We start from the raw sequence: 24,138 nt of genomic DNA, 5'->3' as shown, positions 1-24,138 counted from the left end.
TTACTTCAAATATTACTGTATGAATGTCTTAAAGAATTGCAAGAGTAATGCTTGGATTAGCTAAAGGCTGGAAAAATCCTGAAAAAAATCGCGGGTCTCAATTTATTGAGGAATTACTGGGCGAGTTTTTACAAGATTTCCTCCAATAATCTATGGATAAATTTCTGGAGCAATTCCTGGGAGAAACCACGGAAGAATTGTTGAATCCTTATGAAAATGCCTGTAAAATTAACTGGACAAATCAGCGTAGGAACTCATAAAGGGTTTCTAGGAAAAAAAATCCTCAAAACTTTGAAATAAACTTTTGTGGATTTTCTTGGAAGAACTCCTGAAGGAATCTTTGAAAGTGTAATCGTAATAATCCAGTGTAACAACTGGATAAATCGGCGGATGAATTAGTAGAAATATATCTAGAGTAATCATTCTTAAAATTACTGGTGGTAGTTTGCGTTGGCGTGCTTATGGATTTCCCTGAGTGAATTCTGCAGAAATTTCGCTAAGCAAGACATTCTGAGAGGATTGATGGAGGAATCTCTAAAGAAATTTTGGAGGGATCCTTGGAGAAGTTACTAAAAGATACCAGAAAAAAATCACCTGTGGATAAGCCACGTTAAAGTTTCTGAAGGTTGCTCTGGGACCTCTAGCCTTTCGTATTAGTATTCATTATAGGAAGAATAAGGGAAAAAATGACTTCTGTAAACTTATTTAGCCTCATTATACCTATGTTGTATTTTTTTGCCCTAGGCTTGTGAAAGAGTTCCTTTGCAATAAGTTCAAATGAAATCAAATAATAGAATTTTAGAAGGAATAATGGAAATTTTGCAAAAAAATAAAATTGTTCTAGAAGAATTTTTTAATGAATCACAAGTTGCATTTCATCACATTTTGTAAAGAAGTTTTCCAAGAAAGCAGCTTAATATACACCATTTATATGTATAAATTACAGCTTGAGCAGCATGCTCATTTGGAAGAATTCTTAGAAAAAAATGTTTTAAGTGAATGAAATTCGAAATACTTCCTGAAAAATAAATATTCCTGAAAAATAAAATAAGAATGGGGGAATAATATAGTGGAAATTACATCCTTATGTAACCTTTAGTAGCGCTCATTAATTTCCCGGAACAAATTCTGACGAAATTTTGCTAAAGGAATTTTGAAAGGATCCCTGGAGGATTTCCTAAAAGTATACCAGAAAAAATCTCTAGTGAAAGCACTACATGAGTTTTTAGAGAAATATTTTAGTAAAATTGGGAATTTATTCAAGGAAAATTCCAACAATTTAAAAAACAATATCGCAAAACATTGTAAGAAAAGTAATAATAACAAAAATTCTTCAAAACTAAACTAAAAAAAAACTCAATTACCTTAGAAAACCCTTGAGAAATTGTGATAGTAATTCTTGGGCGAGTAGAAAGGAATGCCTGATAAAGTACCCAAAGAACATGTTAAGATGCCATTAGTGGAATCGCTAGACGTTAAGTTGAAGGATTCTTACAAACATTTTATGAATTATGAAGGAATCTTGCACTGAAAAGATTCTACTTGATGTTTCATTGTATTTTTAAAGGAAATTTCCTAAAACAAATATAGGAGTCTTTTGATTATTTTGTGTAAATAATTCATGGGAGATTTTCCGGAATAATGCTTAGAAAAGGTAGAGGTATCAATAAAGACTTTCTGAAAATAAAATAGAATTGTATAAAAATGGTGGAGACAAAATCACAAGAAGAAATACATTTGAGGAATACATAAGGAAACATCTTGAGAGATTCCTTGACGAACCCATCATCCGTTTTCCCCGTAATGATTTATTTTGAAATTACTATCAGTTTTGTCCTTGGCAGTTTTGATGATCGCTGGGAGGAGCCTGATTTTTAGTTTGACTCTAAGAAATTTATCATGACGCTTTTTATTAAAAGGAATTCTGAACACAAAAAAAAATGAAACAAAATATTAGTTTTCGAAAAAATAACAGTTTTTTTTAATTTATTTTACACTCTGGCCAATTTATAACACTAGCCTATGCAGATGGATATCTAGCTTATCTGTGTCCACTAGGGCGATTCACAATTTATAAATGTTTGAAAATCCAATCTCCCATATCTTCCTTACCATCCTTACCATAAAAATAGAGTTCTGTGAAATTTTCAGCTTTTTAGGTGGTGATATAAAGGTGGCCCAAAGACGATGTAGGTTTAAATGGAAATTACTATGGAGAAATTTTAAAAACTGTTTCAAGCACATTGGTACTGGAATGTAAGTACAAACTTACCATCCCATTGTGAAAAATCATTCTTTAAACCATAATAAAGATTTTTGCTAAAGAGAGCAAATCAATCCGATGGATAGAAGAGGAGTTATTCATTAGCTTGTTTGCTGTTGTTTAGCTTCAAACCTATGGGATTATAGCCATGCAAACATCTACCAAAAAATCCAAACAAAATTAGCTCAAAGGGATTTGTTCCTTCAGCAACATTCTTTATGAAGGTTTGAAGAATGAGTTTTCACTAAGGAATAATAAGTTTGTACTTACATTCCAGTACTAATGAACATTTTTTTTTTTTCAAAATTTCTGTGGCATTTTCCATATAAACCTACATTGTTGTTAACGCACATAAGAGCGTCTGTTGGTTTGGATCACTTGCCGAGTGGTACTTCTTCATGGCAAAACAGAATCGAGAATTCGTGTCTAACTGGGATTTATTGCACTGACTAAAAGATTGTTTTCTTCTATGCAAACTACACTGATATATTGCTTTTCAAACTGTATTGGCACAAACTGTAACTTAACTTTGACTGACGGCAATTTATTCTGACTGAATACTGGTGCTAACTGCGCGCGTTCTTACTATGAGTCACTTGGGGTACGAAATCTCAAGGACTATTATCTGAGTCTATCTACTGTGGTGGTTTTATAATGTTGAAGACAAACAAATTGAACTAACAAACAAAGTAACAAAAGGGACAAAGAGTACAAAACATTACAAATTTAGGCATACACATACAAACTGATTATGGCGCGAAATCTATACTACTGCAGATATGCTGACAATCATTAATAATCTGCTACCAATTATCTACAGTGAGACTATCCTATTCCGAGTTGTACATCAACAATTGTCTTTGGGCACCCTTCAAATCACCACCTAGAAAGTTGAAAATTTCACAGAACGCAATTTTTATGGTTAGGATGGTAAGGATATGGATATGGGAGATTGGATTTTTAAATTTTCAAACACCCTAATGTCCACTTTGGGGCCTTCCTTAGCCGAGTGGTTAGCGTCCGCGGCTACAAAGCACAGCTATGCTGAAGGTGTCTGGGTTTGATTCCCGGTCGGTCCAAGATCTTTTCGTAATGGAAATTTCCTTGACTTCCCTGGGCATAGAGTATCATCGTACGATTGCGAAAATGGCAACTATGGCAAAGAAAGCTCTCTGTTAATAACATATTCATAAGAACACTAAGCTGAGAAGCAGGTGTCACCCATGCTCGAATGTTCATTAGCTGTTCAATAGCATCTTCAACTTCTCTTAATGTGAGTGTTCGTCGTAACACTGCTTTCAGCTTTCCATCACTACACGCTCATCCGACAAGATGTTCTCATCTGTATGTCTACCAAATATCGTCTCGTAGCACGACGCGATGAATTGAGTTTGTGCTTGATGAAAAATGTGAAGTGACCAATAAAAGGATTTCGGATGATGTTATTTGACACTTCAAACTTCACAATAGGTGAAACCAACACGTGTCTTGCGCACATTGTTAAGTGCAAATAATTTTTATTGAAAATATATACGTACCTTTTGACCCAAACAGCATTTGAATATATGGAATAAGGTAGTTCGTTATTACACGTGTATCTGTCAATATCATGTGTACAGCATTGTCTGCAAATCTTGCAACTGCCCACCAAGGACACCATTCGATCGTTTTGCGTGCGCCCACTGACTGGGCGCATTCTCGAATTGCTCAATCCTATAATCCAGATGATTCGTACGCTATTCTGCAGCTATTTATGTGTGAACCTCCTACACGTTTGTTACTCGTCGAGAAGAGATGGTTTATGTCAATTTCTAACTTAATCAATTTTAAATATTGCGCGGGAAATGCTACTTTCTTTAACTCGCTCGATTGTTCTTTTTCTCGTGTGATAGTCTCTGTCATTCCTGCAGTTTTTTCTTTATCAAAGTCAGATTTATCAATCACCAGTTGGTGTGCAACGTTCCTTCCATTTTGTTTCTCCTCTGTTCGTACATTGATACAAAATTACATATTAAATAATCCATAAAGTTAATAACATGGCATTCAGGTAGTGCTTTGTATTCTATTTTAGTATAATAGGTTTAATTATTAGCTTGATTTTCTTTTTCTTCTTGAGACGAAAAAACGCTCACATTTGAATTCTTTGAATGATCTAGTGTTATGCATATGTGTCCTGCTGCTTGCAACATCGTTTTCTCCACTGTTTGCGCTTTAGTAGTCTCGCTACGAACGATGTTGCTTCGTACATTAATAAGCAGCAAAAATCGAAAACAGTTATTCTTTGTTTCATTTATTGAACTATCGAGAAAGTTAATAATCGCTATTAAAACATGTTCTAATTATTGGTATCGATATTCGCTTCAGACGCTGGTCAAGTATTTCAAATTATATAAGGTGTTACTTAGTACTACCTAGCGGTCACTCTATCAGAGAACTCATTTAAGATTTTACGTTAAGTTGTGTTCAGATTGTGGTGTGAGGAAGCATTCAATGTCCTCTATCGTAGATCGTTAACTTACTGGCACGATTGTAGGTTTCGTGTTTGGGGAAATTTACTGCTTGATTGCATAACATCAGCGGAGGATGGTGACCAACTCAAAGCTATAAGTAACGCAGTAATAGCAATAATTGTTTGTCAATCTACCTAGCAGTGTGTGATGTAGATTTTTGCTTTGCTTATGTAATTTGTAGTTTGGAAATCTTGGCCCACTCCACTACATACTTATCTGAATTCGTAGATCTGAATGCACGACTCGGGTACGTGTTCGAGGGTGAGTGATTGGTACCTGGAAGGAAATAACAATCGTTAGATGTTTGTTGTATTGGTTTTTAGTTCATATTGCGATACAATCGAATTTTCATACAAATAGGTTTGATGAGGAGTAAGTATAGATATGTGGAGGAAAAAAGGCGCAGCACAAGCGGTCCTGCAAAGATAGGATCCTGATCGGGAGCGGGCCATTTGGCATAAGGTCATTTGGCATAACGCCATTTGGCATAAAGTACATTTGGCATAACGGTCATTTGGCATAATTTTTAACTAAGTGAAAGATGAGGGTCATTTGGCACAACGGACATTTGGCATAATTTCAATATATTTTCTGTACATACTTAAATTGGAGATTTTAGCATTTTGTTACTGTTTTATTTTAGTAACAGCTGAATCTGTTCTATAATAATTTATTTATTCTCTTCTCTTGCAAGCCGCCGAAGAAGCACAACAAGTGCGGTATGAATCCATCGGAAGATTCCGGTTAAATCATACCACCGAATTCAATCGGATTGTAAGCTTTGTAGATGTATATTGTATGATTTATGTTGACTTCCAATCATCTCGCTTACTAATGGACAAAATACCGATAAAGGAAAAGATGGTGAATTTCTTTCAGAAGCTTCCAAGTTAATCGAAAACAACTAAAAAACGATGTACTTTTTCTTTCTATACATTACACGTTTTATATTTGATTTTATATGCTCAGGTGATGACTTTTGTGAGTTGAGCATGTGTGAATATTCAATAAATAAGGATTTAGCTCATATCGTCTAGTAGTAAAATCGATTTTGAAGGAGATAGAAAATATTGCTGTTTGCGTTTGAAATGCAAATATCAAATGCGGAAACACCAAACGCGGTAAGATTATTAACAAGGAAGGCGAAGTCAAAGAGTAATTTTCATTGCTATGTTGGCAGTGATATCATGGTTGCTAAGTATCCTTTGGCTACTTTGTGTTACCGCATTTGCAGCTCAGTTTTACTGTATTTGCACGTCAAACGCAAACAGCAATATCATCTTCTCTTAATTTTGCTCAGAGATACTCGAAAGACTGCAAAATCATTAGGTGGGAAGAATAATTTTCTTCAGGTGCTCATAGTTGAGATACAAGGCACACAAAATATTAAATTTTAAGATGAAAAACTCAAATAACATTAAAACCATAAGAAATACAACTATGGCAAAGTTGTAGCAAATGATAAGTATTAAAACTTTGTAGAACTTAGTAGGCCAATAAATCGAAAAAATAAAACACTTGAGAGCGACGATTTTTTTTTATTAAAAACTAGTGGGCCCGGCAAACTTTGTCTTGCCATCAAGTAGGCTGTTGAAAAACGCTATGGATCGTCCCATACTAAATGACAGTTCCGTTCACGCTCGTTTTTCCTACTGTCCTGGTGAATATCCTGGGAATTTTATACACACAAACACGTCGGAACACGAACAAAATGAAAAAATAATCATTCAAATCGGTTGACCCGTTCGGAAGTCATTTCGTGACATACAAACACCACCCCATTTTTATTTATATAGAAGATAGAAGATACTCAATTATCGCGGCTTTTAAGCTAATCGTTTGCAGAGTTGCTCGTATGGCAGGTACGATGATACTTTATGCCCAGGGAAATCAAGGAAATTTCCATTACGCAAAGATCCTGAACCGACCGGGTTTTGGGATTCAGCATGGCTTTGCTTTGTAGCCACGGACTCTAGCCACTCGGCTAAGGGAGGCCCCAGGGAGAAGGAGAATTGTCACGTGATCACTCATTCTGAATTGATTATAATCTAGAGTGCGATGTCGCATCACTGCTGTTGGTTGCCAAATCAAAGTGATATTGATAGCTCGCAACTGATATTAATAGTTTATGTAAATCAGCCATACGCTGTTATGACTGATATTGAGCAACTCTGATCATTTGCTACAACTTTGCTGAACATACCAACTCACGATTCATTAAAAAAAAGAAGTTGGCCTATACTGCCCATAAACGCATAATTGTCCCACGTGAATAGGAAATCCAGCAGACATGGGACTGGTATGCTTTTATGGGCAGTATACCTACTTCACTCTTGTAATTATCGTAAAAAAAATTTGATGCGTACACTTTGTAGTACTGAAAACTCGGTGCCCGGCCACTTGGCCGAACGGGTCATTTTGCCGAATGCCGTTTGGCTGAATCATGAAAATAAAAATCAAATAACACCACCTCTGATATGTAGGTTTCATAAGTGTGGCCCAATAACTGATAAGCTAATTAATTTGTTGTTTTTCATAATGTGACGGGACGTAATTTTTTGTCACTCCATAAGAGCTCTAAGAGAATGATAAAATCGATATCAGAAGCAACTATGGCTCTAAAATCAATAAATCGAGACGAAATCCTCATGTCCGCCTAAATTAGCTTCCTGGACCAGTGTGCACTGGTTGATCGGGTTCGTTGGAACACGAAATGTTATTTAAAAGATAATTGTAGTAGCAAACATAAGGTATTCCTTTCGAGGGTTATTGCTATAGCGATTAGACGCGTTATTTTGTTATATAGGAATTTGCCCTTCTTTTTAACATGACTTTTTCTTTTGCGTAATATTACAACAGTTTTTTCACATAGAAAAAGGAATATCTGAATTATTATACCAAATAACCCTTACTTTTCAGATGGTTTGATATTATGCCAAACGTCCAATATGCCAAATGACCTTTACTTCACATATGGTTTAATATTATGCCAATTGATTCTTACTTTACTCATGGCTTGATGTTATGCCAAATGTCCTTTATGCTAAATGATCCTTTATTTTCACATTGTTCAAAATTATACCAAATGACCGTTATGCCAAATGTCCTTTATGCCAAATGGCGTTATGCCAAATGACCTTATGCCAAATGGCTTTATGCCAAATGACCCAGACCCATCCTGATCTTTGGGAACGAACGTAAGATAATCTAAAAGTGGAAGCAGCACTTCAACGAACACCTGAATAGCGCTGAAAACACAGGCAGTGAGTGTCAAGACAGTGGAGTAAATGTCTAGGTTCATTCAGCGGAAGACGTCAGAAATCAAGTAGCTTTTACTTTGAGGAACCTGACCTATAAAAAGAATCACAGCATAACGACTCGAGTCGACTAGTCACCGGTACTAAATATTCTCCCGAAATCGGTAACTTATTTTTGTTCAATCAGATGCTGAGGTCAGTCCTGCGATTTCGGTGTAAAATACCTCATGTTTGCAAGTGCCCCGAGGACCCATCACCGACTATATGTGATACTCTTTATTTTTACCTAACACGGCGCTAGATCTTACTCTGATATCCACATCTGGCCTTGTCCCGTTTTCTTTACAACGATGACATGGTCTTTTATTTCCTGAAGAATCCATGGCCAAATTATTAAAACTAATGAAAAAATCCTGAGATTATTAGAGTGGTTCTTGAAGAAATCTCTGGATACATTTCAGGGGGATCCCTGACACGATTCTTCAATAAAAAAGGACATGCTGAAAGGATATTTGAGGCAATACTTAGAAAAAGTTGTTTAGTGATGAAAATATCAGTTTTTGGTAGCTTAATCGAAAGAGCACATCTTTCTAAGTGTAACTCGATTTTATTACGCTTTAATATCTTAACGTTGATATAGTAAATGATTAAATAAGATTTCAATCGGTCGACTCAATGACATTTCAATTTACCTAATGACAGTTCGTCTCGAAGTGAAATTATACGAGGGGTGATTCAAACTCGAATTATAGTATATTCAATCACGTTTCAAAAACAATTCCAGGGCACGGAAAACTATGAAACTTTGGATTTTGGTTCAGTTTTTAACGTAGAATCAGAATGTAAAAATCAGAACACCCCTAAACAAGCCAATTAATGTAAAATTTCTATAGGAATACCGGAAAAGATCTGAAGGAGTCTCAGAATACGTTTTTGGTCTTTGATAGAATTTCTGAAGAAATCTCGAATACTTGAATATTTTTTTTTAGAAGAATCCCTGAAGGAATTGTTGTAAGAAGCTTGAGAAATTACTAGTACATGCTATGAGATTTTCTCCTGGAGAAATTACACGATCCTTGCAGGCATTATTAAAGAACCTAAGGAAATCCCCCCAGGAGTTTCAGGAAAGAAAACTGTACAAAATCCAAAAAAAAAATTAGAACAAATCCATTCCACAAAATCTTTGAAGGATTCCTGCAGAACATCCAGGAAGAATTCCTGGATTGTTTATTAAAGACCATAAAAGTACTTCAAAGAGGCATAGAAGGAATTTACTAAATATTGTATAATGGAATCTTTAAAAAAAATCCTAGAGAAGTTTTTTTTTTTTTTTTTGAAAGCATCAAGATCATTTTTAAAATATCGTAATCCGGGGGCAAATTGAACACTATTTTACAACTTTTTGTTGTGTTAACCTTCGGAATTCAAATATTGTCAAAAAAAAGTTCGACAAAACCAGTACTCCATACATCAGATTATGTAATCGACTTCTCATGAAATAATATTTTACATATCATAAAAATAGTTTTAATATAAACAATAGAATGACACACTGGAGCAAAATTGATCACAATATAACAGAGCAAGTTTAAGATTAAAAAATATTCCTATCTACTAAATACGGGTCTCCTGATTCTGAAAATGATGTCAAAATTCTTACAACTCAAGTATTTGATCATTTTATTGCAAAATTAAAATTCAGCCTTATAAGCCTAAATGTAGGCAATTTCCCTTGAAGTAAGCACATTATTTGATATCAAAAATGAGTTCAGTAGTTCATACTTAAGCTTACACAACATTTCAAACACTCAAAGTTGAAATGTAGGCATAGCACCAGTGGAGTTCAGCACCGACATTTCCAACTGTATTGCTTACACCTTCAAAAAGTGTGAATATTTCTATGCAAAACTGACCCTAATAAAAATTAAATAGCTCAATATCATCATTAGACATCCATAAACTAGGAAACATGGAAAGTCTATGGTGCCAACGAAACTTTCAGCATCCTTGGGAGGAAATGTGTTTTGGTACCGACCTGATAAAATTCGCCCCAGTGATCAATTTGCCCCCGGATTACGGTATATGTCAACGTATTCATGAAGAAACTATTAAAATAATGATTGGACAAATTCCTGAAGGAATCTTTGTAATTTCTTAGGCAAAGTTTTATGGTGAATTGAATACCTTGGGAAACTCTTAGAGAAATCTCTGTTTTAGTTCCTGGATAAATGTTTGAACAATTTCCAGTAATTTCTGCAAAAATTTAACCCTCATCAATTTATCATACTGCTTTGATAGCAATACAACAGTGATGCCAATCCAGAGTTTGAAATCAAGAACAGCATTTTTGGACCAATCTCGAACCATGCTTCAACTTTGTCGAATATCTGGATCTGTAATCTGGTCGTTGCATTTTTAATTTTTCATGTTTTAATTTCTACGATTTTATCTCCTACGACGGTCGTTAAACAGGTTTGTTATAAAATCTTGAACTTCATTCTGCTATCTTGCACTCGAGTAACAAAGTGTTCATAGAAATATGAAACCGTTCGACTTTGGCACGGTTCAATTTTGGATAGCATGAAATTTGTTGACATGTAACCAAAATACAAGCGGATTATTTTAGGTGTATTCATTTTTGGGCAGTGCAAGCTTACAGTGAACAGTGCTATTACGTTAAGAACGAATCAATAAGGCAAATCGGTCAATCAGCTTTTTTTGCAAGAGCAATAAAAAGAATGGGAAAACCGTGCGACCCATGATTTCAGAAAGATCGTTCTTCAAACTACAGGTAGGTACACACTCACCATTCGGAGGTTCTGTGATAGTAGTATCCTTCCATTACCGCCCGCGACTTTTGGAAGCAGATGTAGTAAAACCCAGCAAACGAAGCCCCGTTGATGTCCTTTATTTTATGATTCGGTACCTGCAAAGGAATTGGCATTAGGATTATGCTAATGTTCATCTACGAAAACGCTCTCGCGATTAAGCTCCCTACCAGGAAGTGTTCTTTCCATCTCATGAACACATAGTCGCTCTTCTGCAGGGCCTCGTAGTCGAAATCGTCCGAGTTGAAGTTCTTCTGGTAGTCCACGAAAGCAGCAAACTTTCCCTGCAAAATAGAATTTTATACCAAATTATTCGTCGAAGTGTTCAAAAGCTTGTATTAACACTAAAAACTCACGAAATGCTTCCGGTCGACTTCCTCGTCGGCGTCCCATTTGCGGGTGAGGAAGGGATACTTCTTAGAGATAATCTCCCCGTCGAAGAAAGTCGTGAGCGTGGGGAACTCGAAGGTCAGTCCGGTTATTTTGAGGTACCCGCAAAGGTACGAATTGGCCTCGTCCACATGCTACGGAAAAGAAATCATAAAATAACCAGTTAAAATGGTGCAGGGCTGGTAGCAGGTCTCGTTTTAGATACTTGGTTACTATTTTCATGCATAATTCTCTATGTGTCTCTAAAGTCACTTTTCTCCTTTTATACTCCTTACAATGAATTATGGAGCAAAATTCTAGAGGCTTCAATGAAAAATTCAGAAATGTTTAAGCGACTATTATTATATTACTTCAGGATTTTTTCTGAGATTACTTGAGGAAATGTTTTAGGAATTACTGTAGGTAGTTATTTTACATAGATTTCTTCTGGAATACCTTCAGAGATTTCTATAAAAATTCTCCATCAAAATGATTCAGTGGGAGGGGAAGTTTAGGGGAATTTCTCCAGAATTCATTCCAAGGAATCTTCAATGCTACAACATCCAATAATCTCCACAAGAATTACTCTGATTTTTTTCACAGGAACTATCCTACAATTGCATTTAGATATTTTTCCACTCATGCCTCCACCGGTTTCTCCAGTTACTCTAGGAAATCTTTCAATGATTATACAGGAGTTCTTCTAAAGGATTTGTGCAGTTATTTTTTATTTCAAAAAACTACAGGAGTCCTCACGTTATTTTTTTTCTCAAATTATGCTTTAATTCGTTCACGGTTTCTCCCATGAGTTGCTCCAAAAATCCTCCAGGGATTATTTGAGGAAATCTATTAAGAAGTCTTCAAAAAAAAAAAACCATTAAATTCAAACTGGGATTTCTAGTGAAGTTCATCCAAAAAATACTCATTGCTTCATTCAAGGAATACTCGCAGTTCTTCAAAACATTTATCTTGTAGTTTCTCAAGTAAAATCTCCATATATGCCTCACATCAATAAACAGCATATTACATTAATTCCATTCTAAAACAATCTTAGGAGGGATCTCTGGAGTTATTTGTTAAAAAGACATATTAATGCTTTCAGTGTACATTTTGCCCTTTGATGCACGACACTAGACAATGAACTAGCATGCAATAACCAGTCAGAAAACATTCCAGCCTAAAGCGGACATTAAACCCACACTCCTTATCATAATGCGGCTGAATGCTGGTGACACTAACCGCACGGCAACAGAGTCGACAGTTCTCAGAGAAATTCATGGTTTAAATTTTAAAGAAATCCTGAACAATTGTTTTAGAGCAAATCATGAAAAAAATCTGGAGGCAATTCTGGGAAACAAACTACTGGTTGAATTCTTGAAGGTATTCTAAACGTGAATCTTAGAGGCAGTACTAAGGAAATCAATGGAAATATCACTCAACGAATTCATGGAGGACTTCGGACATTCTTGAAAAATTACTGAAAGAATATTTGGGGTGGAACTTCCCAAGTCTCTAAACCTACTTCCCATTTCTTCACTCAACAGTTCAAGCACTTCTTCTTCTTAGCATTACGTTCTCACTAGGACAAATCCTGCTTTTCAGCTTAGTATTCAATGAGCACTTCCACAGTTATTAACTGAGAGTTTTCTTTGCCAAAGTTGCCATTTTCGCATTCGTATATCGTGTGGCAGGTACGATCATACTCTATGCCCAGGGAAGTCAAGGATTTTTTCGTTACTAGATTAAAAGATCCTGGACCGACCGGGAATCGAACCCAGGCGGCTTTGCTTTGTAGCCGCGGACTCTAACCACTCGGCTAAGGAAGGCCCACTTCAAGCATGATATGGAAAAAATAGACTTTAGAGACCATTTTGATTAAAGAATAAAAGAATATTCATAAAAAATAATCATGTCGATAAAATTTCATACCCGAAAAGATCCTCACTGAACAGGAGACACCTACACGTTAAAGCTTCAAGACAAATCGTCCACTTGAATCTTTAACGTGTAGGTGTGAGTTTGTGAGTTTTTTCTTATTGGATTTGAAGAAGCAACTATGGGCTATCGCTAGTATGACCCTCGAACATGATGCATATTCAAGAGTCGCGAGGTGGTTTTGCATCAGTGAAGTCTGTCAAGACAATATTCCACAAGCATTTTCGGTAAAGAAGCCAACCGTTATTTCGCTAGGGTATACCTATGCACCAATCGTTTTGCCTGAAGTCAACCGGTCAGAAGGTCAAGGTGGTTTGCGTGAAGTCGACCGAGCAATTGCACAAGACGTTAGGAACGATGAATCTGAAACGGAAGATGAATACCGTGAGGGCCCCTAACTCTGCGCAGCTCCTAACTCTGCGCACTTTTACCAAAATCCACCAAAATCTGGTAAAATACTTAAATTTTTGTTTTCAATTTTTTTTTCATATATTGCTACAATAGTAATAAAAAAGTACGCGGAGAACTTTCTTGACAAATTTACGTTTAATACTTAAATAAAAAATAAAATAGCTTTAAAAATATTGAAAAACGTCCAAATTGACTGCCCGTTAGCAAAAATGCTAAGGGAGTACCTCATCACTTAAGTCATTTGAAGCAAATTAAAGATAATATATTTCAGATTTTTAGTACGTAGGCACAAGTTTATTTATCGAGCAATCATCACTGGTAAAGTGCAACTTTTTTTATTCATTTTCTTATTCTTCTTAAGTGCGCATAGTAAGGAACCATTTTTCAACTATGTTCCTTACTATGCGCAGCAGTTATAAATCGCGACAGGGATTGAGGGGACGGAATGTAGAAATCCTAACCATGCAATAAAAAATTTAATTATTCAATAATTTAGATTTTTTGTATAGTTCCATGAGTCAATATCGAGTAATGGAACATTGAGGTTTAATCGTATTTGCTATATAGAAACTCCCATAAAGTACTGTTATTGATCTGCAATAGGAATCGTTCATTAATCGGACCCGAACCGAACCAAAGTAAATTTGGTTTTTATATTTTCTAGTGAGAATACATAAACAGTCCAAGCTAATTTTCCTTTACACGCCTAGGGTGAACGAAAAAAATACGTAGTTTGTACCCTTTTTGTATGTTGGTTTACATTTTAGAAAACTAAGTTAATTACATGTTTTGAAAATCATATACACCCCCATTCTTGTTTACGTTCGAATGCGCTTTTGATCGAAAATTTCGCAATCTCGTTTACGCTAGCAAAATCAAATGGGCCATGGATTCGATCGAAAGTTGGATCCACCGTAAACAAGAATAATAGTGATAATGATTTCGATTATTTGAGAGTTGCACTTAATGGCATTCATTAACAGTAATTATCATGGATTGAATTATAGATAAAATTCACTTAATGTTAGAAACATTCCACGGTCCATTAGGGACGTAATGCCGGATAAAGTAAGAAAATGAAGATTAATTCAGAGTTCAACTGCTAGTAATGCTTTTAGTAAGATACTTTAACTGTTATAAAGAATTTATCGAGTGCGCAGAGTTAGGAACCTAAATTCGCAGAATAAGGAGCATTGCAAAAATGAGTGCGCAGAGTTAGGAACACGGACACCCTTAAGAAAAAATAAAAATTTGCAATAAAAATCATTACTTATTGAAGCTTTTACATTTTTTCCTTATACATTAGATCAATAAGTATTTGCTCCCAAAATTTAAGACTATTGTGTTTAGTTTTCAATTAATTACAGCTGTTTGAAATTTGAAAAGCCTTAACTGCGCAGAGTATGGTGCCTTCACGGTATGAAGATACCAGTGATGGCAATACTGCTACTAATACGATAAAAGAAGTGACCGTGCTCTTTCCGTGACAAAATTCAAATCCGTCTTGGTCACGGACGTTGAGGCGCAGTTGACGGGAGCACAATCTCCCTGGCAAGTATCAAGATTTTACAATTGAATGCAAAGGTTTTCCGGCTTCAAACAATTCACAGGTTGACACCGACGGTTCCAGTATTTTTGAAGGTTTCGAGGACGACGACTCTCATATGGAATTGGGTGGTGCGGCTATCACTGATGACTTCCTTCCCAGATCCTACAATGAAGCGATGTCCTCACCCAATGCGGAAAAATGGAAGGCTGCTGTGGCGGACGAGATGAATTCAATACAACCCAATGAAACATGGACTTTGAAAGGGGAGGAAGGCCGTTGGTTGTAACTGGATATTTGTAATCAAACGGCCAAATAATTCGTTATAAAGCTCGCTTGGTGGCCCAAGGGTTTAGTCAGCAGTATGGAACTGACAATTAAGAAATGATCGTGCCTGTGGTTCGGCAGACTACCTTCCGTACATTGATGGCTGTGGCAGCGAAGGAATAGATGATTATCAAACAGTATGATATCAAGACTGCCTTCCTCAATGATGATATTAAGGAGGAGATTTATATGAAGCAACCAAGTGGATTCATCTCGAAAGGCAACGAAACAAAGGTTTGTAAACTAATGAAAAGTTTGTACGGACTTTAGCTGGTAGCTAGGTCATGGAACGCCAAGCTACACCAAGAACTCATTGGACCAGGATTTGAAAGGTGTATAGACGTGTGCGCCGAAATATTTTTTATCGGCGGCGGCTTCAGAGCATTTTTGTACCGGCGGCGGCGGCGGCGTGGGGAAAATAGAACATAAACATTTTCATATAGGTATATATGAAAACCCCATTTCCATATCTTTATGAAATGAAAATTTCAAATTTTCGGACGTATTGGTAAAAATCAAAAGTGGCATTCAAGGTTTCGTTATAATGAATCTTCGGCTAGGTACTTTATATTTAAATAAAAAAATATATGAAAAAGATATATTAAACCTAAATACTCAAGCTTTTATAAGCAGAGCTGCTGAGTGAATAATTTTATTTTGTGCAAATTAAGTTTAGGGTTTTTGTTTTGGTAGAATTTTCACAATTTTATTCATGGATTGCATTAGATTTGGCGTTTCTTTTAGAATCGCCATATCTTTGCTTCGTTCATAGTGCCAATTATGAATCACAGCTTCTAGTGGCCAGGATGTCTTTTCTTACGTTGCGTTGACCTTACTGGGCCGAATAACGAGAACAAGAAACGAATGTTTTTCGGTAAAACTAATAATTTATTACAACGTAGGAAACATCGTACTCACTCGGTAGGGAATGGTATGAGCTATACATACAAAATAACAATTTCGAAATTTTAATTTCCTCGACGGGAAAAATAAATCAAATTCTATTATAACTGATAGCAAAGCTGAATGGATTTTAGGCTAAAGTGTGTTAAATGTTTTGACCGTTATTTAGGAAAAATAACAATGAGTAAGTATTTATAAATCTTGGCCAGTCTTAAAGATATGATGAATATTTAAGTATTTCGTCAAACATTGATCTTATATTTGTGGGTTGTTTATGACTGTAGGGTGAGTGTTCTTCAAATAATAGAGCAATTGAAATTGTTGCCCTATATTTGTCTATCTGTAACCATCCCTGTTATAATTCATATGTATTTCCTAATAAAATCTTAAAACCATTCCTGAAAGAAAACTCGAGAAGTTGCTGATAAAATTCCAATTTTTTAATTCTGGGAGGATGCCTGAAGATTATTCTGGAGGATTATCTGTCGAAGAAGGAATATTTATTTGAGTTTAATTCTTGCATGAATCGTTGGAGAAACTCTTGGATAAAGTCTAGAAATATTTTCTGAACAGATACCTGAAGAAATTATCGCTGGAATATATGAAAGAATCTTCTAAGGAACCCATGAATTATTTACTAGAGAGATTTCGTAGGGAATAATTGGTAATCTGGATTTTATTTGCATGAATCCCTAAACGTACAAGAACACGAATGTTCAAAAATAAAATCCACATGGAACCCCCGAATTAATTCAAGAAACCCCGAAAAAAAATCTAGCCGGTTTTTCAGAATTAAAAAAAATCAATGTGTAGTAATTTGAGAGTCCTCCAGTTTCAATGTTCATCTTTGGGTAATTTTACAGGATCTTGACACTTTTGAGTTTCTTCGGCAAGGTGTATTTTCAAACCTTCTTTGTACACATTTCGCTAAAATAAGCGTTGCTTTGAAGTGCTTATTATTGTTTTCAGACAATTTGTTAGACGACCCCTCCAAATCCAAAGTGAATCATGCAGGTGCTGATATTTTCTTATGTATTTGATAGGTAAAACGGATCTTTGAAGAAAATGCTTCAGGAATCTTAAAAATAGTTCTTATGGAATTCTTAAAAGAACTCTTACTATAATTTAAAGTAATACCCTTAAAAATTCGGGTAGTTTCTTGAAAAAATGTCTGAAGGAAATTACCAAATTTAATTTAAGACCATTTACGAAGAAATCACAAGAGTTGGATCAATACATGGTGAGGGCCGAGGAGGAATCCTAAACACTTCGAAAAAATCGTGTAATTTTGTGTCATTAAAGACCGACATATTAAAGCGAGCTGAATGACACAAAATTAGGTATGAACTTAATTTTACAAGACAACAAATTATACAGATTTGTAAAACTACTCGGCAATATTTCGTTCGTTTAATTTTACACGTAGACGTATTTTCGTTGTCTACATAACCTAAATAAAAAAAACCCTGCCAGCTGACCAAGGAAAGCCAATGAACCCTTGATGTTTCTTCAGATCCGGAACCAAAAAATAATATAAAAAATATAAAATATAATATATTTTATATAAAATATTTATATAAAATATAAAATGAATATAAAAAATACTGCATCGTTATAATTGCACTCTATTCGGTAGTTTTTGTCACAATGAAAATGTGCTCTGTTGATAGACCACCCGATGCTTCCATATTATTTTATTGCTCAGCACTGTTGTTTTCGATGGAATTCAATTATCGCTTACTAATTCTAAATATGTATATATCTGTCATTACACCACGGCCACCAAAAACCACCAGTTCACATTTATAGATAATGAGTAAAACTTCAAACATGGAAAGAAACATAGTTCGAATGCAAGGAATGTTTTTATTACGCACGACTGCAAAACATGGATGACATTCGAGATCACCGGAGCTATCGTGGTTTTGTTCCCGATCTTGTTAATTTACAAGGCTCATGCCTCAAAATTAAGTGTAGCATTTGAATATTCCAAGAATGTATCCGAAATGATTATACATTAATTTTACAATGTTGACAATCACGTTTGTTTAACATATGAAGTAAAATTGAATCATGCTTCAATTTCCGTCATGGTTCATTCAGTCAGATTCTGCCAATGAGTCACTGTTAAAATTGAGATTTTTTAGTGTGTAGATAGAATTCGAGGAGATATCTGTGAACGAATACTTGAACATTTTATCTGTAGAAATAGGCTGAAGAAATATTTGTTAGAATCCTTGGAAAAACTCCATGATTTTGTTTAATTTTCTATAGATTCCAAGAGGTGTCTTATTTCCACATAAATTCTTTGAAGAAATTAAAGCATCCTTCATTCAAGTTTTACTTGAAAGAATCTCTTGAGAAAAAAAAAACAATCGAAAACTTTCAGCAGAATCACTGAAGAGATCCTTTTGAGTATTCCTTTTTGGTATTTCTATATGTTTCACTAGAGGCACGTATTGTTGGAAGAGATCTAGGAGTTAAATGCATGCATTTTTGGTTAATTGCGTGCAGAAATTTAAAAAATATACATCTAAACAAATCTTTGAAAAGTTTTTGGAAGAATTTTTAGATATGTTTGTCAAATATTATTTTTAATCTGTACCCCGCTAATTTGCACATCCTTCAGAATAAAAATGGTTCAAACGTCATTTAGCTAATGGAACGGAGTAAAGTGAAATGGAACGCTGTGGAACGAAACGCAGAATCAGAACAAAACAGTAAAAGAGGTTACCAGAAACACGTTTCTAGGGTGACTAGATGTTCAAATTCAAAATGAACCCCGATGGTTTGCATGAGGTACCGTTCAAATTAGCGGGGGTGCACGGTATGATAAATTTAGTGGTAATATAATTACACTTTAACATATGGTCAAACCTGTCTGACGAGAATTGCTCCCCAAATTCTAATTTGCTACTTGTTATTTATTCAATATTGTAATTCACTTTAATAGTCCAAAAATACCTTCACTTGATTAATCCAAAAATACCTTCCTAGCTTATCACGTTTTGAACGGTCTATGCTCCATATGACATATAGCTATGCTCCTTTTCATACGCCGCTGACAGATGATAGACGTCAGTTTGCGAGATCTCGGTACTGACACTACCCAGAATCGGTCGCACAGTGGGTTCGACGACACGTATTATCAGAAGAATTTCTGACTCTCGATGAAATCTGTATTACAATTCCTTGAACGCATTATATGTACGATGTTCTGTGAAAATCCCTAAAGCAATGCCTAAATACTTCCTAGGCCAATTTTCAAATACTATTATATTTTTCGAGATGAAATGGTCGGTGTTCAGACAGACCGAACCAAGTGCTTTTTCATAGTTTCGGAAAAACGTACGCCAGTCATTCGAAATATCAAAATTTTTGCATTTTTTGAAGTAATAATTAAACATATCTATTTGATCATGTATCTGTATCAAAATAACATTGGAAAAGTCAAAATTGATGGATTCTTAAACGTATCTTTAGAGCGCCAAAATATCAGCTAGTGGTCTGTCTGAACACCGACCAAATACTAATCGGCGGCGGGACGCTGATTGGCGTCCGCGTGACGTAAAATGAATCGGCGGCGGCGGCGTGGCGTGGCGGCGCACAGGTCTAGGTGTAAATAGCATCCGTGTCTATACCGGAAATGCTCACAAGGTTCTTGGTGCTACGTGTTAGTATATGTGGACGATCTTATTGTGGCAAACAAGAGTATCCAGATGTTAGAAGAAGTTCCAATATCACTTAGACAGTCGTTCGAGATCAGCGACATGGGAGAAATTCATCACTACCTTGGTAAGAAAGTTGAAAAGAATGAAGATGGAGATTAATTCTTAAGTCAGCGAAGATACATCAATGACATTATTATTCTGAGCAGATGGAATGAAGCTAAGGAGTCCAATATTCCCTCCTTAGATCCAGGATATGTCACCAAGGAAAATGAAGGGGAAGTATTACCAGACAACAGAAATTATCAAAGCATTATAGGAAAGCTGTTGTACGTTGCAATGGATCATTGAATGTAGTTTTTGCAAGTGCCCACCGCATCAAAACAAAGGCGCCACTGTATATGGGATTTAACATTGTGACAGCATTGCTGTTCTGTCAAACACACAAGGCTACGGTGGCGCTATCTATGCTTTCCATAGCGGCCGTTTTGGCTATTTTAATGATCCATTAACACAAGGCCGGATATTGCAACTGCAGTATCAATATTGAGCAGAAATACAAGCCGACCTAATTTAGAGGACTGGATCGAACTGAAGCAAGTTATCCGGTATTTAAAGGGCGCCAACAACTATCGTTTACGGTTAAGCAAGTTGAAGGAACCAGAAGGAATTGTAGGTTATTCGGATCCTGATGACGTCATTGATTTCGGAATTTCCAAAGGCTGTTTTTTCGATCAAATTTACTGGTAAATATGTTCACTGTATTTTATTCTCCAAGCGAAACACAGTGAACATATTTTCATCGAATAATTTGTAGTTTTGAACAAAAACTGCTTTTGAAGTTTCGATGATGACGATGATTACGATGACGGAGCGTTGAGCGTTAATCTGAATGGATCATTGAAGGTAGTTTTTGTCAGTGCTCACCGCATCAAAACAAAGGCGCCACTGTATGTGGGATTTAACAATGTGACAGCATTGCAATTTGTAATTTAATTTAATTTGTAATTTGAACTTTATTATAAACGATAACCTGTTAGTTGAACTTTACATCGGGTCAAGGAAACGTACAGATATTACATTTAGAAACATTGGAAGGTAATTAGCATTGCTGTTCTGTCAAACACACAAGGCTACGGTGGCGCTATCTGTGCTTTCCATAGCAGCCGTTTTTGGTTATTTTAATGATCCATTTGTTCATTCGTCTTAGAGCGTTTATTAAATACAGACCTATTTTAGTTTCACTGAGTGTTACTTATCACCAGTATGCTGTTTCGTTCATAAAAGTGAATAAATTCCTTGACTGAATGGGTCAAGAAATTTTCTACAGAGACATTTCTTCTAAACTGCGTACTACGATCAGAAAAATGCGATTTTCTGGACCACTTCTGGGAAGGAATTTTCCACGCATTGAGATCGGCGATTCCTTTTCTTGTCAGTAGCAAACCAGCTTTAATAAAATTTCCTAATAATTCAAGATTTTTCCAGGAAGTATACCTGGCATTAAAAAAGAGACAAAGTTTCTAAAAATAGACCTGCTACTAGCCCTGTACCTATTTTCAAAACACTCAATCGCTACCATCCCTGTGTTGGTCCCACCTTTCAGCCCCGGGGACACTTACCTGCAGCACGACTTCCACTTCGTACGAGTTGCCTTTCGATTTCTGGAACCCTCGGAACTTGGATCCATTGTAGAGGAGCGATTTGGTGACGCCCAACTGTTTGGAGTTGTTGGGCGGAGGCGGCACGATGTCAACCCTCACTGGCATGGCGTTCTCCGGGGGGCTGGAGTTCGAGGCGTGGGAGGGTTCCTCCGGTTGAGTTTGTTCGTTGCCGTTTACTGGCAGTGGATCGACCTCCTGCCGGGATGTTCCTGCTTCGTCAACAGAAACTACGTCTTCGTTTTGTATCACCGGGAATGTTTCGCTGCTGGCTTCCTGAACCGTGGACGTGGACGAACAGCCCTGATCTTGACCCGCCTCGAGCAATTCCTGGGAAGCCTCGGCAGGTAGTTGGTGCAGCGCTACGGCGGAAGCAGACGACGAAGAAGTGTCCGAGGACGACGACACACTTTCTCTTTCCGTCCTTTCTTCCGCCCGCTGCTCCGCTTGGGGTTTAATTTTGACGGCTTTTTCTGGACCCGCACACCTACCTGGAAGAAAGGGATTTTCCGTTTTCCTAGATTTTTCACCACCGCACGGTGCCCCGGGGACCGTTGTTCGCGAACGCGTTGTTTATTAATAGTTTTGTTTGCTTTTGCGACGAAATTTTTGCGGAAGAAAGTGCACGCAAAGAGCTCAACGCTGCTGATGGTTCGCCTCTCGATAAGGACAAATAAATTTTGACGCATAAATGCAAAGGGACTAAGCAGATGCGGAGAGATGCTGGCACTCACGGATAAGATGCTGTTCACACTGGACGAGTTCACCCGGGTTGATGTGGAGGATACTCGCCGAAAATGTTGCTAAATAATATTTTCGAGAAACTCATGGCTGTGAACTGTGAACATGAGTGAAAAAATGAATCCACTGTATTTATTGCGCATTTCTTTCACCACTGGACTATCGCAGAAATGTTTACAAGTGCGGAAAAGCTAATGAAAGTGCGCAATTGCATAAAATCGGGTAGGTGTCTTCGGGGGACTTATTTTATGTAAATCAGATCAGAGGGATGACCTTATCGTTGAGAAAAAGTAGATTATATATGAAAGTTGCCAGGTATTTTAATAACAAGTTCTTCCTTGTCATCCCCTTCTTCTAGCCTCCCGGACTATCGAAATACCGGGTACCCCCGTTGGTTTGACCACATGTAATCTGAACACTTTTTAAGGCTAAGTAGCCCGTCATTCGTTTTGACAGCAATGATGACTTTACAGCTTGCTTTTTAAAAGTGATATCACTCAGTTTAGATAGTTTATATGGACTTGAAAAAGTATCACTGTACGCGCTTACATGCATAAAGTATGCTGATACTTTTTCAGCTGTGCCAGTGCAAAACCAACTGATTTTATTTGAATTTTGATAATTTGAAATCGTGAGATGAATTAGCAACAATCATCAACGACGCGTACAAATTTCAATGACGGCCTACTTCGCCTTAATTTGTACCCCGCTAATTTCCACATCGTTCAGATAAAAATGGTTGAAACGTCATTTAGCTCCTGGAACGGAGTAGAATGAAATCACATAACATATGTGGAACTCCGAAGGGAAAGCGAGTTGAAAAGTTGTACCCACTTCCAGCTGCTGGTAAGTGGTATATCTAGTATAGAAGACATCGAACTGTCATTACCAAGAGTAAACAAAAAACATATGATTCGATCAGTAGACCAGTTGCTGCGAAGATTACGGACATTAAGATCGGGGGACGGTCGACAACGTTGGAAAGCAATGTCTGAAGATAAAACATATTTATTTTTTCATAAAATGTAATTTTTTTCTGCCATACTATTTAATATTCATGTTTCATAACCACAGAATGTGATCGTTTCGAAAATTTTATTTCCTATCAAAAAACTTCCTGTTTCATAACGTGAAAAAGCTTTTGCTTTCGAAAATCCTTCCATTCATTCACCTAAAAAATATAATTCTAGCATAACAACATAGATATCTAAAACATTGACTCAATTATCTCGAATACGAGTGGTGTAAATCTCATTATAAAGTTGTACCATAAATAGTTATTTTCATTCCCTTCGTTGCCACTCTGGATATATGTTATCTTTGGTTCATTTCAATACAATGCCACATAGGGCCAGACCGCAAAATTAGATAAAAAAAAATATTTTGATTATGAAGATGATTTTTTAGAACACTTAGGCAAAAATGTTACATATGATGAGGACTACATTTTGACATTAAGTGACATTAGGGTGGTCCAACAAAATACGGAAATATTTTTGCAACTTTAATATTTTGCAATTTAACGCTTCTATAAAGTTGATCTTTGTTTAATTTTGAACAACTTTACCCAAGACGCTAATTTTGTAAGTCTACTGTAGCCTCCCTACTGAAAGCTTCCTATAGAGTTTTCAATGATGCAGGGTAGGGTAGTCCATGAAAAATTGATATTTTGCCCATATCTTTTTTATTTTGAATTCTATCAAAATTACGTTCTCTACA

The 24,138-nt window shown here is 36.3% G+C and overlaps 1 protein-coding gene across 1 annotated transcript; it reads right to left on the bottom strand.

The window, feature by feature from the left end:
• Nucleotides 1–3,747: 3,747 nt before the first annotated feature.
• Nucleotides 3,748–22,359, bottom strand: LOC5566238 (glucose-induced degradation protein 4 homolog). Its single transcript, XM_021838787.1, has 5 exons — nt 21,640–22,359; nt 11,215–11,382; nt 11,029–11,142; nt 10,838–10,956; nt 3,748–5,049 (listed from the first exon to the last, which is right to left on the bottom strand). Exons 1-5 carry the CDS (start codon nt 21,784–21,786, stop codon nt 4,986–4,988), a joined length of 612 nt encoding a protein of 203 aa, XP_021694479.1. The 5' UTR covers nt 21,787–22,359; the 3' UTR covers nt 3,748–4,985.
• Between the last annotated feature and the right edge of the window lie 1,779 nt (nt 22,360–24,138).

This window comes from Aedes aegypti, chromosome 1 (assembly GCF_002204515.2).
Source record: "Aedes aegypti strain LVP_AGWG chromosome 1, AaegL5.0 Primary Assembly, whole genome shotgun sequence".
NCBI lineage: Eukaryota > Metazoa > Arthropoda > Insecta > Diptera > Culicidae > Aedes > Aedes aegypti.
This window is presented reverse-complemented; position numbering and strand designations above follow the sequence as displayed.

Excerpts from the sequence above, each read along its gene's own strand:
- LOC5566238 (XM_021838787.1), bottom strand. The coding sequence starts at position 21,786 with ATGCCAGTGAGGGTTGACATCGTGCCGCCTCCGCCCAACAACTCCAAA. Across the intron at positions 11,383-21,639 it reads AAGTGGAAGTCGTGCTGCAG|CATGTGGACGAGGCCAATTC; the intron begins GTAAGTGTCCCC and ends TCTTTTCCGTAG. Across the intron at positions 10,957-11,028 it reads GATGGAAAGAACACTTCCTG|GTACCGAATCATAAAATAAA; the intron begins GTAGGGAGCTTA and ends ATTCCTTTGCAG.